General features: G+C 40.9%; 1 protein-coding gene across 1 annotated transcript in view; it reads left to right on the top strand.

The window, feature by feature from the left end:
* Nucleotides 1-15596, top strand: part of Smc3 (structural maintenance of chromosomes 3) — a 39919-nt gene extending 24323 nt beyond the window's left edge. The window contains exons 16-29 of the mRNA XM_052183733.1: nt 240-400; nt 1119-1260; nt 3210-3360; nt 5726-5878; nt 7535-7686; nt 8264-8422; nt 10286-10393; nt 10906-11014; nt 11867-12114; nt 12199-12411; nt 12623-12814; nt 12957-13134; nt 14589-14695; nt 15216-15596. Coding sequence (XP_052039693.1) covers nt 240-400; nt 1119-1260; nt 3210-3360; nt 5726-5878; nt 7535-7686; nt 8264-8422; nt 10286-10393; nt 10906-11014; nt 11867-12114; nt 12199-12411; nt 12623-12814; nt 12957-13134; nt 14589-14695; nt 15216-15287 — 2145 coding nt within the window. The 3' untranslated portion in view covers nt 15288-15596. The remainder of the gene's footprint in view (nt 1-239; nt 401-1118; nt 1261-3209; nt 3361-5725; nt 5879-7534; nt 7687-8263; nt 8423-10285; nt 10394-10905; nt 11015-11866; nt 12115-12198; nt 12412-12622; nt 12815-12956; nt 13135-14588; nt 14696-15215) is intronic.
* The last annotated feature ends 3025 nt before the right edge of the window (nt 15597-18621 follow it).

The raw sequence follows: 18621 nt of genomic DNA, 5'->3' as shown, positions 1-18621 counted from the left end.
AGACCTGGTTCATTACCTGTATTAAGGAAAGCCAGTTTGCTTGTTAAAGAGCCTAAACTCTAGCATCATAGAGCAGAACCCACAATAATGTAAAATGTAGTTACCATATTTCAAGTGGATGATATGCTAGATAGTATTTAATTTTTAGTATTATGACTAAATGAATGGCATAGTAGGCTCAGTTCTTGACAGCAGGAGTGTCACTGGTGATGCTAATATTTGTCATTAATACTTTACAGGCCATTTTAAATGGAATAGATAGCATTAATAAAGTACTAGAACATTTTCGGCGAAAAGGTATAAACCAACATGTTCAGAATGGCTACCATGGCATCGTAATGAATAACTTTGAGTGTGAACCAGCTTTCTATACCTGTGTGGAAGTCACTGCTGGTAACAGGTGAGAAGTGGGGGCTTTTTTTGTTTGTTTGGTTTTTGTTTTGCCTGACATTTAAATGGCTTTTGTTCTTTTCCTTTTAAAGATAAAGAAGAAATGAGGATAACCAAAAAAAAAAAAAGTTTTGTAATTGTAGTACAATATGTCTTCTATTACACTATAATTTGTTCTATATATATAACTTTTTTTTTTCCTCTTCAAGACAGGGTTTCTCCACATAGCCCTGGCTGTCCTGGAACTCACTCTGTAGGCCAGGCTGGCCTCCAACTCAGAAATCCCCGTGCCTCTGCCTCCCAAGTGCTGGGATTAAAGGATGCACCACCACTGCCCGACTATATATAACTTTCTAATTAAAGAAGTAGGTACTAGCCGGGCGGTGGTGGTACATGTCTGTAATCCCAGCACTCTGGGAGGCAGAGGCAGGTGGATTTCTGAGTTCGAGGCCAGCCTGGTCTACAGAGTGAGTTCCAGGACAGCCAGGACTACACAGAGAGACCCTGTCTTGAAAAAACCAAATCCAAAAAACCAAAAAAAAAAAAAAAAAGTAGGTACTAGATACTTGTTTCTAATTTTAGAAATTAGAACCTTATCCAGTTCATTGGAAGTTTTTTATTAAAATAATTGATTGGACTGCGTAGAAAAATGTGAGTTGCGTGGTCTTTAAATGTCTGTGACACCTTACAGCCTGGCAGTAAAGATGTGTCTTATTCTGTTTATGCAGGTTATTTTATCACATTGTTGATTCAGATGAAGTCAGCACGAAAATTTTAATGGAGTTCAATAAAATGAATCTTCCTGGAGAGGTGACTTTCCTGCCTCTTAACAAATTAGATGTGAGGGACACTGCCTATCCTGAAACTAACGTGAGTCACAGTCGTTCCTTAGTTGCAAAGTCTTGCTAAGTTGTTATTATGACATCTGCTTAATATGTGGTAGTGTTTAGGTACGTGGGATTCTGTGGACTGTAAGGTAGACATTCATTTTATGTAGTATACTTAGTGCTGGATTGGGCTGAGTAGGGAGAGGTCATAACTAAGACATGGAACAAAACATTGTATATATGATCATCTTCAGAGTAACAGCAGGCTTAGGGATTTGGGAAGAATTCCCCAAGAATCCTGTCACATAAAAGGAATATGTTGAGGCTTTCTGGATATGCTTTTAAAATAGTCTAAGAAGTGTCTATTCTTGTTATATTTTTACATATCCTTAAAGGGATTGCCAGCTGTAGTAATGTTTATTGCCTTGAAGTATTTGATCTCAGCATGTTCACGTTGAAGCAAACTGTCTTGCTGTAAGATTAAGGCTGAACCTGTATTAGAGTGATTGGTAATTTAAGGAGAATATTGAGAATCTTTCCCGCTTTCAAATCTACCAATTTTACTTTGAAATTCTGGGGAGGAGGAAAACTGAGGCTCACAGATATGAGGTCATATGAATGAAACAAGACACAAAAGAAACCTGGGGCAATGACTCCGTGGGGGAAGGCATGCACTGCCAAGCCTGACCACCTGGGTCAGTCCGTGGAACCCAGCTGGTAAAGGAGAGGACTGAGTCTTTCAGATTGTCCTCTGACCTCTGCATGCATACTGTTTCATGTCCAAACACATTCATGCACATGCAGTACAGGTGCATACACAAATTCTGTAAAGAAAGAGCTTGAGATGGAAATATGTAGCTCATTGGAAGAACAGTTCTGCAATGTGCATGGTGCTCTGGGTTCCATCCTCAGCACAACAGAAAGACAGAAGAATGGCTGCAGTGTGGTTCTGTTGCACAGTGACTTATTACAGACCAGAGAGTTAGAAGGTACAGCAGTGTGAGTAGTGATCACCTTCAGTGGCTAACCACAGAGATCGCTGCGGTGTAGCTGGAAATGGCTTCTAGACTGTAGTGTATTCCTTGTGCTGAACGGTGGTCACAGTGGTGTCCTCTAGCATTAAAAAGTCCTGTTCTGAGTTTAGAGAAGAAAATTAAAATGGTGTGTGTATGCGCTTATGTGCAAGTAGAGGCCAGAGAATGTCCTGTACACTCTCACCATAATTTTTGAGACAGGGTCATTTCATTAAACCTGAACCTCACTAATTGGCTAGATTAACTTGTCCAGAGAGCTCCAGGGATCCACCTATCTCCAGCCTCCCCAGCACCTGTCAGCAGTGCAGGGGTTACAGGTGTGTGCTGCCGTGCCTGACTTTTTATATAGGTACTGGGCTCTGCACTTGGGTCCTCATGCTTTCACAGGAAGCCCTTTACCCACTGAGCTATTCCCCTAGCCTGGAAGATAAATACTGTCTGAAAAAGTAATTTACTGAATATCTAATTTCAATGTCTGCCATATCTAGTTAGAATACTGAGGAAATACTAGTTTTACACCTTTACCTTTTATATCACACATACTTTCTCATACATATATATATATATATATATATATATATGTATATATATATATATATATTCATTCATTCATGTGCTCTTTACAATTTTAAAGGAAGGACTGTTACAGTCTTGAACACATAGTAGGTCTTAACGAGATAAGTTAAGCAAGTCCTCCAAAGAAAACATCTAGAGGCAGAACTAGGAGTAAAGCTTTCATGGTCAGCTTAAGAGTTCTTTACAGTAACCAGCTGTTAAACCTTGGATACAGAAGCAAAATTTCCATTGTAGTTCAGTAGAATGATTTTTCTAATGCCCTTTCTAAGGCCACTTGCGTTTTTTATTTCCTAAAGACATAGATGGTAGTAATAATTCTGCAAACAGTTTTTAATTGACTATGTGACAGTATTTTTTCTAACAAAATATTTATTCATTACAGGATGCTATTCCTATGATCAGTAAGCTGAGGTACAATCCCAGGTTTGACAAAGCTTTCAAACATGTGTTTGGAAAGACCCTCATCTGTCGGAGCATGGAGGTTTCAACTCAGCTGGCTCGTGCCTTCACTATGGACTGCATTACTTTGGAAGGTGTGTAATAGTAATTAGCTTTAAGCACATGCTAATAAAACATTTAATTTAACATGGGATGTGTAACCTGTCGCTTGGGCTGTACATATTTGGTGTGTGCATGGTAAGTTTAGCAGAGTATAGACCCATTCTAGTAAGTGTGAACGCGTGGTCCCTGGCCAGTGTGCTCCCTTAGCTGTTGAACAGTGAATGAAGCCTGTGGGCCTGTTCTCAAAAACTAAAGTATGTTAAATAAAATGCCTTGGGGCACTAAGAGACCAGTTTGTTGGATAATTACCAAAATAATTTTAATATGGTTCATTAAGATAATAGTTAAAGCTGGGCGGTGGTGGCGCACACCTGTAATCCTAGCACTCTGTACAGTGGGTTTCTCTGTACAGCCCTGGCTGTCCTGGAACTCACTCTGTAGACCAGGCTGGCCTCGAACTCAGAAATCCACCTGCCTCTGCCTCCCAGAGTGCTGGGATTACAGGCGTACGCCACCACCACCCGACTATCTTTGTAATTCATGATAAGAATTTTTCTTTCTTTCTTTTTTTTTTGGTTTTGGTTTTGGTTTTTTCAAGATAGGGTTTCTCTGTGTAGCCCTGGCTGTCCTGAAACTCATTCTGTAGACCAGGCTGGTCTCAACTCAGAAATCCACCTGCCTCTGCCTCCCAAGTGCTGGGATTAAAGGGGTGCACCACCACTGCCCGGCAAGAATTTTTAATAATATAGTTTAGTGTTTTCATTTTTGTTTAATTTCTCAAAGTAGCATACCCACATTGTCAAGTCATCTGAATGAAAATAAGCTTTAAACATTACAGCAGTTCATCTCTAGAACTTAGCAAGTATCTCTTAACAAAGCCATTCTAGATACATTGTTACACCTAAACATTTGAAAATTACTAAAGACAGTGCCTCCTGTCTCCTCCCTTTTTGACACTTGGGGGTGTGGATTGGGACATAGGGTCTTACCACGCAGCTCTGGCTATCCTGGAACTCAAATAATGTAGACCAGATTGTCCCAGAGCTCACAGATCCTCCTGCCTCAGCCACCAGAGATGCTGTGATTAAAGGCGTGCACCACTACACCCAGCTCCTCCCTCTCACCTCCCTATCAGGCAACTCTGAGAAAATGTCCATTCTTTGGATTTGCCATATTTATCCCAGTCAGCATTCTTGGTCTGACTACTGTATGAGTGATGTTTGTTTCTTATAATGTGTCCTACTACTCCTGGTGCTAAAGTTTAGAATGTCTCTCAGGTAAAGATACTTTACTTGTAGCTAAATCAATGTGAGATTATTCGGTCTCTGAGCTGGTCATGGTGGTACATACCTTTATCCCAACATTCAGGAGGCTGGGGCATGTGGATCTCAAGTTTTAGGACAGCCTGGTCTACATCATTAGTTCCAGGACAACCAAGACTACATAGTAAGACCCTGCCGCTCAAAAATAAATACATAGGAAAATCTACATGCATACATACCTGTCAGTTGCTTAAGAATGCTTTGTTGATAAACATCCTTGTTCTCGATAGCTGGGTTTCAGAGCAGTGGCCTCTCGTTTACCCTGCTTGTCACTTTGGCAGAGAACCCTCCTCAGGTTTGTAAATGTTGGTGGGTTCTTTCTTTAAATTCAAATTGTTGTTCAGATCTTCCCAAATTAAGATTACTGTCTTAGTCAGGGTTTCTATTACTGTACAACCATCATGACCAAGAAGCAAGTTGGGGAGAAAAGGGTTTATTGAGCTTACACTTCCACGTTGCAGTTCATCACTAAAGGAAGTCAGGACTGGAACTCAAGCAGGAGCTGATGCAGAGGCCATGGAGGGATGTTTCTTACTGGCTTGCTTCCCCTGGCTTGCTCAGCCTGCTCTCTTATAGAACCCAAGAATACCAGCCCAGGGATGGTACCACCCACAAGGGGCCCTCCCCCTTGATCACTAATTGAGAAAATGCCTCACAGTTGGATCTCATGGAGGCACTTCCCCAACTGAAACTCCTTTCTCTGTGATAACTCCAGCCTGTGTCAAGTTGACACACAAAACCAGCCAGTACAATTACCAATTTTATATTAAGAAATACAATTTTGGAGTGGGAAGGTGATGGTGGTGGTGCATTCCTTTAAATCCCAGCATTCGGGAGGCAGAAGCAGGTGCATCTCTGAGTTTGAGGGCAGCCAGGGCTACACAGAGAAGTCCTGTCTTAGAAAACAAAAAAACAAAAAATTATTTTAAAAAGTAAGATATTTTCGAATAAGTAAAATTCCTGACTTTCCCTCTTAAGTCTCCTGTTGTTAAAGCCCTCAAGTTAGTATTTCATTATAAGTTACTTATTGAATAGAGGCTGGTATACAGAATGACTGCTTCCGTTTTGTCTATAGGTGATCAAGTCAGTCATAGAGGTGCTCTGACTGGAGGCTATTACGACACAAGAAAATCTCGACTTGAGTTACAGAAAGACGTTAGAAAAGCAGAAGAGGAACTGGGTGAGCTTGAGGCAAAGCTCAATGAAAACCTACGCAGAAACATTGAAAATATCCTTCTGTCGTGAGCTTGACAGGACACTGCAGAGAAACAGCATCTGGTGGCATGCACTGCCTGTATGTTAGGTTCTCATGAATGTTGGAGGGCAGGGGTTGATGCTTCACTTTGCTTTTTATTTAAACACAAGAGCGTTTTCAACTACTGAAGACTAAGAAAAGATTTAAAAAATAATATTGATCTTTGTTTCACTGTTAAGTAGACAATACTAGTGCATGTTTTGAAGAAATGGAACTTGAGGAGCAACAGAATTCAGGTTTGTCAGACCAAAAGGGGAAATGGAAGGGGAGTCCTGGCTGATGTTTCTAGATGTCAAATCTACTTAGTGGATTTAAGCACTGGAAACGTGCTTTAGGGTTCACTATCTTGGCAAAAATTGGGCTGGATTTGTTAGTGGAGGTAATGATGACAGCAGCTTTCCAATTATGAATATCTGCAGGTCTGCCAAATCAGTGTGGTGCTACGCAGAGGGCGGCGAGTTCAGCTCCAACAGAGCACTTACGCATTCTGACAGCCACTGTGCTGCTTTAGTGTGGTGTCCTGTTTGTAGTTCAGACAAAGACAAATGCCTTAGCTGTGCCCTGCAGGGATCTATCTATGTGTAACACTTTGAGAACTTCTTAAATGTGGCAAGATGTAGGGCGGGATATGAGGACCTTTTAAGAAAAGGGGTGCTTATGGGTTGGGTGCTGGCTCAGAGGGTATCTGACTGCAGCACAAGCATGAAGACCTGAGTTCGGGTCCCCAGCATTCATGTGAAAGGCTGACTGTGGTGGTGCTCTGCTGTAACCTGTAACTCTTGGGGAAGGATGGGGCAGGTGGAGACTTGGAGTTTGCTGGCTAGCGAGCTTTAACCTGCTGGTGCTTTCTAAACGTATGAAGAAATACCGTCTCGTAACGTATTGTGGAGAACAATAAAAGAAGACAACACGTGTTCCCTCTGCTCTTACCCACACTTGTCCCTGCACCCCACGTCATGCATACAGACGAGAGGATGTTGACAGCTTCCAGCTGCCATAGATTGTACAGTCTGTTTAGATTTCATTATTTCACATTAGGCAAGGCTGTTCTTTTTACCTCAGTCACCAAAGCAGTGCCTTCTGCATATTCAATTTTTTAATGAAAATATATTTAAGTATTTATGTATGTTTGTCTATATACCCACATATATGCTATTACTTGATTTTGCTTAACATTTAATAATTTCTATGTCTTTTGTTCAGCAATAAGTTAAATAAGTGCATATTTTAGAGTAAAATGTATGGCAAAATGCTTCAAGTTTCTTTTATGACTGACTTTTTTTTTTTTTTTTTTTTTGGCTTTTTGGATTTGGTTTTGTCAAGACAGGGTTTCTCTGTGTAGCGCTGGCTGTCCTGGAACTCACTCTGTAGACCAGGCTGGCCTCGAACTCAGAAATCCGCCTGCCTCTGCCTCCCAGAGTGCTGGGATTACAGGCGTGCACCACCACCGCCCGGCTGACTGAACATTTTTAGTGATAGTATTTAGTTCAACATCTGTGTAGTCCATAAATCTGGGGATTACTTAGGAGGAGAGGAGAGGATTCGTGATGATGTTTGTAAGAAATGAAGAGAATGGAGAGTATGTAATATACTTACAATCTTAGGAGAATTTTCCTTAGCCTTGTATATGGATTAATAATGAAATTGATCAATTGATGAACCAAATGCAGCAGATAGAGACCCAACAAAGAAAATTTAAAGCATCCAGAGATAGCATATTGTCAGAGATGAAGATGCTAAAAGAGAAGAGACAGCAGTCAGAAAAGACCTTCATGCCAAAGGTCCGTGAGTATGTCTCGTTACAGCTTTGCTTGTGTGTAGACTTGGGGTGGGTCATAGGTTGTACATCTATCATTGACTTTATGCTTTATATATCAGGACTAAAAGACAAAAAAGATTTTTTTATTATTCAAAACAATCTATCAATTTTTTTTTACAAATATACTTGAATAGTTGTAATACTTGTCCCTTCTCTCAGTTTTGCATTGTAAATACCTACACAGCTCTGTTGATTGAACTTAGCATAGTGCCTAGAGGAGAACCTGGTGACAGAACTTTGCTCAGCATCCTTTCCCTGAGGTCCTGGATCCAACTCCCGGGCACCGACAAGAGAAAAAAAATTAGTTAGTACATGTTTCTGTTTCTTTTGGTTTTTATCCCAATAAACCTGTCATAACTTATAAATACCATAAGCACAAAAAACATTTAGTAAATCTAACAGCAACTTATCAACATTGTAGTGCTTAAATTATTGAGTTGATACAATTGTTTAGCTCACTTAATATGTATATAGTTTGCAAGGTTTTACCATTAGATGTAACATAGCAACAATGATTAATAATTGATAATCTCGTGTAGCAACGTAGCTTACAAAGCTTGGAGGCAAGTCTGCATGCTATGGAGTCCACCAGAGAGTCACTGAAAGCAGAACTAGGGACGGATTTGCTTTCTCAACTCAGTCTAGAAGATCAGAAGAGAGTCGATGCACTAAATGATGAGATCCGTCAACTTCAGCAGGTAAGTACACTTAAGAGTGAAGAAAACCTGTTGAAGACTGGCTGTTGTTAGAGGAACAGGAAGACCCTGTCTCATAGTATTTGAAAGAGAATAGTTAAGAAAATATATTAAAAAGACGGGAAGACTAGACATTCATCTTGAATACCTATGAGAGTAAATAAGGTTTTTGATACATTTGTCTAAGCTGTTCTGGATATTTTAGGATTGTATATGAAATTTTAATTTTCTTTTGTCTTATTCATTGCATGTTGATCATTAATAAGTGCAGTGGTCACTTTTGATAAAATATGCCAACGGAAGCCGCTTTAAAGAGAAAGGGTTTATTTGGCTCACAGCATAGTACTGGATTTAGTACTATGACACTCACGGTATTGGGAGCTCAGGGTAGCTGCTCACTGCGTCTGAGGCAGAGGAAGCGAGAACCTGTACTGAGCTTGCTTTCTTTTATGCAGTTCAGATCCCCAGCCCATGGAATGGTGCCTCTTACATTCAGAGTAGGTCTTCCCACCTCAGATAACTTTAGAGATAGTCCTTGTCTTGACCGCATGTCCAGAGCCTTGCCTCCTGTATGGAGTAGAGCTTGTCAGGTAGACAGTGTTAATCACAGTGATAGTCTTAGCTTTCTTTATGTGTATGCACTTCCATGTATATGCATGCACACACATAATGCTCATATGACCTCCTTTGTATATGATATTTTCATTAAATGTTTTAATTACATTTGGTTTTGCTTTTTCTTATAGATGAAGTCTCCACTTGTAGCCTAGTCTGCCCCACTCATGTCTAGGGGGGTGTGGGTGTGTGGTTCACACATGTGGAGGTCAGAAGACAATGCCTGGGAAAAGTTCTCTTTCCTACTATGTGAATTCTGGCAATAGAACTCAGGTTCTTAGTCTCAGCAGCAAACACCTTTATCCACTGAACCATTTTGCCAGCCCATGACTTTTTTTTTTTTCATACATTGATGCAAGCAATCAACACTGGGGCCAAAAATTAAAAATGGGAAAAGATTGTTGTTTTTGATAGCCCCATGTCTTTTATTCATATTTAATATGTATAAGTATTTTGCCTATGTATGTATATGTATGTACACTACTTAAATGCCTGATGCCCTATGAGGCCAGGAGAGGATGTCAGGTTCCTGGAGATAGAGATGGGTTGCGAGCCACTGTGTTGGTGTTCTTAACTGCTGCACCATTGCTTCTGTCTCCTTGGTAACATTTCTTTAAAAAACAACTAGAACAGAAACAACTTGAAAATTACTTTTCTTTTAATTTCTTGGCTGGATATGGAAATAAGAGAATATCTTGCGAGAATCAGTTCTCTCTCTGCACCACTTGGGTCCCAAGGATCGAAAAACTCCCATTTCAAGGCTGGAGAGAGATGGCTCAGAGGATAACAGCACTGACTGCTCTTCCAGAGGTCCTGAGTTCAATTCCCAGCAACCACATGGTGGCTCACAACCATCTGTAATGGGATCTGCTGCCCTCTTCTGGGACACAGGTGTACATGCAGATAGAGCACTCAAATGTGTAAAATAAATAAATCTTAAAAAGAAAAAAAGACAGCTCCCATTTCAGCTCATTTGAGTGCAGGCAACAGGGCAGCACATTTGGTGGCATTTGCTCGTCTTTCTTCCTAACATGTGACTTCATTATTGTTTGTGTGTGTGCTGCAGTGCGTATGTGGAGGGAGGACAGCCTCCTGGGGTTGACTCTATTTCTACCTTCGTGTGGGTTCCACAAGTAAACTTAAGACATCCCACAGTGTAGCAGGTGCCTTTACCTGCCTGCTGAGCCATCTCTGGCCCTTAATAGATTTCTTGACATTTTAACGCTTTTATAATATTTTCTTCTATTCTAGGAAAACAGACAGCTGCTAAATGAAAGAATTAAACTAGAAGGTATTATTACTCGAGTAGAGACTTACCTGAATGAGAATCTGAGGAAACGCTTGGACCAAGTAGAACAGGTATATTGTTTTCCGAGAGCTCCTTGCTGATCATAGCTATAGGAAGTACGTCAGTGAGCACTCACTGGAAGTGTCAGTCGGGCCAGAAGACTGAGTGTGCTCCTCAGGTTGGCACTGCCACCTAGAGTGTGACCTGAGGAAGTATTTCATATTTCTTTTGCTGATTTTCTGTAGTATAGAATAAGTGTAACAGTATCATCTACTTTGTATGATTGCAATCGTGATAAGTTCTAGATGATCTAACTTAGTGTTAGTTTACAGTTTCTTAGTAGTTAGGTACTCAGATTTTCTAGCAATTACATCATTTTTTCCTCTTTATTGGCTTCTACAATTATGCCCAAATTCATATACATACCCATACATGAGGACAAGCACACAGCATCTGCTTCCTTGAATGTTTATTTAAGTAACTAGTTATAACATATTTAATATAATATATTTTAGTGTACATATAACTCATGAATCATATTTTGAGGTTTACTCTCATTAAACTTTATTGTTTTGCATTGCAGGAACTTAATGAACTGAGAGAGACAGAAGGTGGTACTGTTCTTACTGCCACAACATCAGAACTTGAAGCTATTAATAAAAGAGTAAAAGATACTATGGCAAGATCAGAAGGTAAATGTTTAATTTAAATTTTTTTCAGGGGCCTGGAAAGTTGGCTCTTTAAGAGCACTGGCTACCCTTCCAAAGGACCTGGGTTCAGTTCCCAGCACCCACGTGGCAGCTCACAACTGTCTGTAACTCCAGGTCCAGGGGACCTGACCTCATCATACACACATACAAGCAGGCATAACACCAGTATACGTGAAATAAAAACAAATCATTAAAAGATTTTTTTCAGTATTTTACTAAATGCAGTTTGCTTTGCAAAATTATTTACTACAAAATGAAATACAAAACCAACTTTTTTATTAAAATATTTTTGACAGTTTCATGAGACTAGTGAATGTTCTGCATTTTATTTATTAGGGGAGAGGGTGAGATTAAAGAAGGAACTAGAGAGAATGCTGGACCAGGGCATGGCAGCAGGGGTGCAGCTTGCGGCTGCTCTTTCCTTCCTTCACCGTGCTGATGCTGGGTGTTGAACTCTGTCCAGTCGGTCATCTGTCTGCTTACTCATGACCTTGGTTGGTTTTGTTTTTGAAACAAGTTCTTCCCTGTAGTCCTAGCTGGCCTGGGTCTATGTAGATCACTCTGACCCTGAACTCTCGTCGGCCTGTCTGCCTCCCCATGATGGGGTAACTGTGTGCCCCTGTGTCCCTCCAGTCACATGTTATTAACAAAAGATGCAATGACATTTTCTGTGTTCCCCATGGTGTACGTGAGTGTCCTTGCTGATGCTTTCAGGAGTATTACTACTGCTGATAAAGACTAGTGCTTTTACTCTGACCATTAAAGTTTACTCAGGTAAAATTCTGATAGTGAAATGCGTCTTAATGTCCTTCATTTTGTTGTCCCCTATCTTAGATTTGGATAATTCCATTGACAAAACAGAAGCTGGAATTAAAGAGCTCCAGAAAAGTATGGAGCGCTGGAAAAATATGGAGAAAGAACACATGGATGCCATAAATCATGACACTAAAGAACTGGAGAAGATGACCAACCGACAGGGCATGCTGCTGAAGAAGAAGGAAGAGTGTATGAAGAAGATTCGGGAGCTGGGGTCCCTTCCCCAGGAAGCGTTTGAGAAGTACCAGACACTGAGCCTTAAGCAGGCAAGTCTAACTACATTTTAAGTTTACAGTAACCTTGTAAGAGTCCCTGTGGTGTGTGACTATATTAATGTATTCCTCTTTTAGTTGTTTCGAAAACTCGAGCAGTGCAACACCGAGTTAAAGAAGTACAGCCATGTGAACAAGAAGGCTCTAGATCAGTTCGTGAACTTCTCTGAGCAGAAAGAAAAGCTGATCAAGCGACAAGAGGAGTTGGATAGGGGCTACAAATCAATCATGGAGTTAATGAATGTACTCGAACTTCGGAAATATGAAGCTATTCAGTTAACTTTCAAACAGGTATGCTCTGTTGATAATTAAAATCTAGTTTGGAAGTAGGTCTAATGTATGTGAACTAATCCAGCTCACAGGCTACTAACATAGTAAAGTGAGTTGGAGTTATGCAGCTCTGGAAAGGATCGTATTTGACAAAGTAAAAATACCTCTGTTTGCTTTTAAATACCCGTTTCAAATAGAAATATGCCTAAGCAACATTTGAATTTCCTTTAAGGTATCTAAGAACTTCAGTGAAGTTTTCCAGAAGTTGGTACCTGGTGGCAAAGCGACTTTGGTGATGAAGAAAGGAGATGTGGAGGGCAGCCAGTCTCAGGACGAAGGAGAGGGGAGCGGCGAGAGCGAGAGGGGCTCTGGCTCACAGAGCAGTGTTCCATCAGTTGACCAGTTCACAGGAGTCGGGATCAGGGTAAAATCCCCTGACACTCACTGTTTCTTGTAGCATTGTTGGAGTAGAATTCATATTTTACCTGAATTGCTCGTGTACCACTTAATTTTGATGGATGACGGTGCCATCTCCTTGGGGTCTGACACCTTTTGTGTTCTCTTAGGTGTCCTTTACAGGGAAGCAAGGGGAGATGAGAGAGATGCAGCAGCTTTCCGGAGGACAGAAATCTCTGGTGGCCCTTGCTCTCATTTTTGCCATTCAGAAATGTGACCCTGCTCCTTTTTACCTGTTTGATGAGATTGACCAAGCTTTGGATGCGCAGCATAGGAAAGCTGTGTCAGGTACAGTGCTGCTTTCTGCTCAGTGAGGACTTGTGGGCTGGAGGTGGGGAATAAAGTGCTGACTGTGCAAGCAGGTAGCACAAGGAGACAGAAGATCCTGGGACTCAGGCCAGCCAGCCTGACCAACCAGGAGCTTCCGGTTCGGTGAGGCGGGAGGCCACCAAGACAGCTCAGTTGATAAAGTTCCTTGTCACTAAGCCCAGGAACCTTACTCCAGTCCCTGTGTCCCACCGAGTGGAAGAAAACTAATTCCACAAGTTGTTCTCTGACCAACACCCGTGTACACACAAATGTGATTAAGGATAATCAGGAGGACAGCAGTATCAGCCTCTGGCTTAAATGCAGAACTGCCTGGCTGGGGATAGAGTGCTCACTCAGCCAGCATAGAACCGTGGGCTTCACATGCAGTAAAACGGGCGAGGTGGCACTCGTCTGCATTCTCAGCATTAGAAGGCGGAGTCAGTTCATGGCCTGTCTAGGAGGCACTGAGCACTCACTCTCAAGGAATGTCTTAGAGATAATGGTGGTAGCTTAGCCCTTCTTAGTCATTTGTTCCCTAAAGTTTTTGGGTAGACAGTATATATTCAATAACATTTTCTCTGAATAGTTTTAATAGATACGTATTAGACTATTTTCGGGGGTGTAATACTAATTTGGGGAATTACAGATGTAATTCTTCCACTTAATTGAGAAATCCTGCATTAATTTTTATACAAAAGCCTTAAAACTTGTTTGTCTTTTCAGTGTTAAGAGTAGTGCTTGTGGGGTTGGAGATGGCTTAGCAGTTAAGATCATTGGCTGCTCTTGCAAGAAGACTTAGGTTTGATTTCACACCCATATGGTGTGGTTCATGGCCGTCCATAATTCCCAGGGGGATCCAACACCCTCGTCTGACTCTGAGGGAGGGTCCTGTGCACACACATGTATATATGCAGGCTAAACATTTGTGCAGAAACACACACGCACGAGATGTTCAGAAAGTCATGCTTGTCATAAACCTTTTTTTTTTTAAGAGAGATGCTAAATCTGATCTTACAAGTTCAAAGCTTTTGGAGGGAGTAACAGGAAGAGGATAATTAATATTACTTTTGTGTGTATAAGAAATGTTTGGCTCTGACATGTCTATGCTGAAAGTCTTTTATTTCAGGTTTTGTTTTTCTTTTCTTTTTGAGATGGTGTCTTGTAGGATGGTCTTGAACGACTTCTGACCCACCTGCTTCCTCCCATACTGGGTTAGAAGATTCTTTATAGTAAATAACAATGTTGCATTTTCTTGCTGTAACATACTAGGATTAAACATTTTATTCCTACTTTGAAAAGTCAAGTGGATAATTTGCAGACAAAAAAAAAAATCACAGGCTGTTTTGACAGATTTGAATTATAGCCAGAAATAAAAAATAGTTGCTTTTTAAATTTTCAGGTGTAATAAAGAGACTTACTCTTTGTTTTCACAGATATGATTATGGAGCTAGCTGTACATGCCCAGTTTATTACTACCACTTTTAGGCCTGAACTGCTTGAGTCAGCTGACAAATTCTATGGTGTAAAGTTCAGAAATAAGGTAATTTTACTTTGTTTTAGGTTGATAATTATTGTATTTTTTTATTTTGATTTTATATTAGTGAAAGAAAACTTAGAAAGTCGTTGTTTAAATGTCTTCCTCAAAAATGAAAAACTTCTTTCATCCATTCGTTACCTTGATTTCCATTAAGAGAAAAAGATGTGGGTGGTGACCGCTTGTTAGAGAGCCTAAGACCTTGATCCTCTGCAGCCCCAACAAGTTACTGTAGCCCAGGCTGCCCTAGGCTGCCAATCCTGCCTCTACCTCTGGAGTGCTGGGACTCTGTAAGTACAGGTATTTACACGGTGCCAGGCTATAGAGTGCTTTTTACTCTTCAGCGTTGGACAGACTGGGTTGTAAAGACTTCTAGCAGTCCGTGCTTCAGAACCACTTGACATGGTGTGTAAAACTAAAAGTTTTATAGGTGGCAGGCTGTGTGTATTAGCTACTACCCCATGTAGTGCAGATACTAACTGGTATGTTCCTTTAAAATTTAACAGACTTTAACATTGTTTTTCAGGTTAGTCACATTGATGTGATCACAGCAGAGATGGCCAAAGATTTTGTAGAAGATGATACCACACATGGTTAACTGAAAGATAATGCCTGCTGTCTTGGAAGATGTGTATAGTAATGTGAGCCATACCCAGGAACTGTACATTTTAAAACTAAATATTTGGTTATTATTGAGTTTTTGGATTTAGAATACACAGTCCTTTTATACTTGTCTTTGTATTTTATAAGCTCCCCTGTAATGTTACATTTCTACGTATAGTTGAGGAATTTTATTTCCTATGCGGCTTTTTGTAAAGTGTTCTCCTATTTTAAATCTTTTGAGATATTCTTAAATATTCTTCCCAATTATTTTATAGCTTCTATTAAATAATTGGTTTGTGACTAACTTAGTGTAAATGCGGCCTTTGTCTTTGTAATGTTTAGAAACATTAAATACCTATTTTGCATAAGAAAGTGTTGCTGTCAGTTAATAGAGGACTAAAAAGTACAGTTCCATATTCTCTTCTTTATATCACTGGGTTTTCAATTCTGGCAACAGGTTATAATCTGTTTTTAATTTTCCAAAAGTATCACAGTGCTGAAGTCTTGTCATAATCTTAAGGGAGTGCTGTCCCAACCACCTTGCATATAAGTTCCTCAGATAGTAGAGTTTGAGGATGCTAAAAGCCATGCTCGTCCTTTGAACATTTTTGTCTGTGTGTGCGTCCATACACCCAGAATAGGGTATTGGATCTCATGGGGCAGGTTAAGGATGTTTGTGAGCTGCCACAGGAAGAGCAGCCAGTGCTCCCTGCTGCACCTCTCCCCAGCCCCCTTCAACACTGTAAATGTAATATGACTCTATCTTAATCAAAGTCTTGGGTTTGGAAAAGCAGTTTTAAGTGGGATTCAGGCTGATGCCAAAAATGAGCCAGTCTCCCTGTTTGCTAAACAAAGACAGTAAGTATCAGGAGACATTTTTAAGACGACTGAGCCCTGTGTTCAGTTCTAGGACCACAAAAAAGAAAGGTTCTGTTGCTGAGACCACATTCACCATGAGGTCTTTGGGACACTTTGTTTTTAAATGGTATTGCCATTCCTATGCCATAAAATGTGCCCATGTATGCCCGTGTGCCGTTCATGCCAGTACACTCAGAATTGTATAGTTACTGCTTCAATTTTAGAACTAGGTGTGAGTGGACCCACTCCTCCCGGCCTCTGGAGACCATGATGGCTTTCAGTTTTCCACCATGGATCTCTTTGTTTCGCTTAATTCATGTGGTGGCAGCTCTCGCTTAACACAGCGCTGTGAGGATCAGTCTTTCCTGGTGTGGGTGTCCTGCTGACGATGTGTACCGAGGCCTGCTCATCTTTCCATTAGCCGGGCTTGCCGGTCCCTACCTTTTGCTTCTGTAAATAATGCTGCTGTGGGTGTCACTGAAGAGGTAGGTGTCTGGGTGAGCTCCTGTTTCTCTTGACTGTGCCCAGGAACGCTGTTGTTTGTCACAGAGTACTTGAGAAACTATCAGGCTTTTCCAAAAAAGTCCATCTTCACCGACACTTGCTATATACTCCCTTTTCTTTAAAAAATGGCCCTTCTTGCTGATGTGAAACTGGCTCAGTAAAGGTTTTCATTCTTATTTTTCCGATGACCAATGATGTTAAGCAACTCTTTATGAGCTTTTGTATTTATTTTGTCACTTATTTGTATATCTTCTCTGCTGAAACTTGTCCATATCTTTGGAATTTTATTTTAATTCTTGAAGAGTTTTTCCCCTACATTTTATTATTTTTATGTATGTGTGCATATGTTCTGTCCGTGTTGGGCGTGCGGATGGGAGTTCCTCCTTCCACCGTGTGTTCCTGGGATAACTCGAGCCCTCAGGCTTGGTGTCAAGTGCCTTCACCACTTAACCATCTTGCCAACCCTGTTCTTGTCAGGATTTTTTTCTAAAGATATTTTTTATATGTGCACATTCTCGTATTCAGACACACCAGAAGAGGGCATCAGATCCCATTACAGATGGTTATGAGTCACCATGTGGTTGCTGGGAATTGAACTCAGGACCTCTGGAAGGGCAGTCAGGGCTCTGAACCACTGAGCTATCTCTCCAGCTCTTACCAGATTTTGAGATGGTTTTTTAAAAATGTTTTTAACGTTAGGTTTACTTAATTCCCTCTCCTCCCTCTCCCTCCCTGTGTGTGTGAGTGTGTGTATGTGTGTGTGTTTATAAACTTTTTTAATATAGTGTCTTTTGAAGTAGGACATTTAAAAACAAACAAAACTGCCTGACTCTGAATTTCCTTTTCTGGTAAGAATACCAGTCATGGGCCTTATACTAACTTATGACCTCTAAAGACACAGCCTTTATTTCGTTACAGTTGAGCATGTGAATCTGGGGAGAGACAGTTCAGCCCCATGATTCCTAGGTGTGTTGGTCACCTAACATGACTGTAACCATCAGTTAAAGGTGCAGGTTTTGCTTAGTGTTACCCAGTACTACCCTTCATGCTGCCTCAGGCAGGGTCCACAGAAGTTACACCATGTGTCCTTTCCTGTGTGTGCTTTTCTCCATCTTCTGTGTTTCTTATAACTTGATGGAACTTGCTATATAAACCAGGCTGGACAGCCTCAAACTCACAGAGATCCACCTGCTTCTGCCTCCTAAGGGCTACAGATTCAAGATGTGTGCCACCATACCTGGCAGCCTTCACAGTTTTGAAGAGTACTTTTCAGAAACAGAATGTCCCTCAACCTGTGTTTCTGTGATGGTTTTCTAGGGTAAACTAATACTACGAACAGGAAGTGTCACCATATAAAACAGTGCATTCCTAACACAGTTTGCCACCATCATCAAGACTGGCTTTTACCCCTTTGTACTGTGATTCTTCAGCGATGCCTCCCTGCAGCTACAGTGCTGGTCTCTCCTCGTGGTCTTAGGAAACTTCCATCATAACTCCCTCGGTGGGATATTGAGATTTTTCTGTGTCTGATGTTATTTGCAAAGGGACAGTTTGTCTCTTCTTCATACCATGTTTCCCTTTAACTTTCTTTTGCTTGCTGACACCTCCAGTGCCTTGGGGTCATTGTCTGTGGAAGAGATTGTTTTAACAGCCACTTGCCTGTTAATAGAACCTAGAAACACTGAAAGCCACTTAAAATACATATTAATGAGACTTCACTGAATGTAAGGAGTGCATTGTGTGTGTGTGTGTGTGTGTGTGCGCGCGCGCGCGCGCGCACATACACAATGGTCAGATAACTTTATGCAGTCAGTTATCTCTTTACACCCACAGGTGGGTTCCAGGGATCAAAGCTCAGCCTTTAGGCTTGCAGAACACGCACTTGTTTTATTTTTAAGATTTATTTAAGCCGGGCGGTGGTGGTGCACGCCTGTAATCCCAGCACTCTGGGAGGTAGAGGCAGGCGA

Source organism: Apodemus sylvaticus, chromosome 1 (genome assembly GCF_947179515.1).
Source record: "Apodemus sylvaticus chromosome 1, mApoSyl1.1, whole genome shotgun sequence".
Taxonomy (NCBI): domain Eukaryota; kingdom Metazoa; phylum Chordata; class Mammalia; order Rodentia; family Muridae; genus Apodemus; species Apodemus sylvaticus.
The sequence above is the reverse complement of the archived record's forward strand: the minus strand, read 5'-3'. Positions and strand labels throughout refer to the sequence as shown.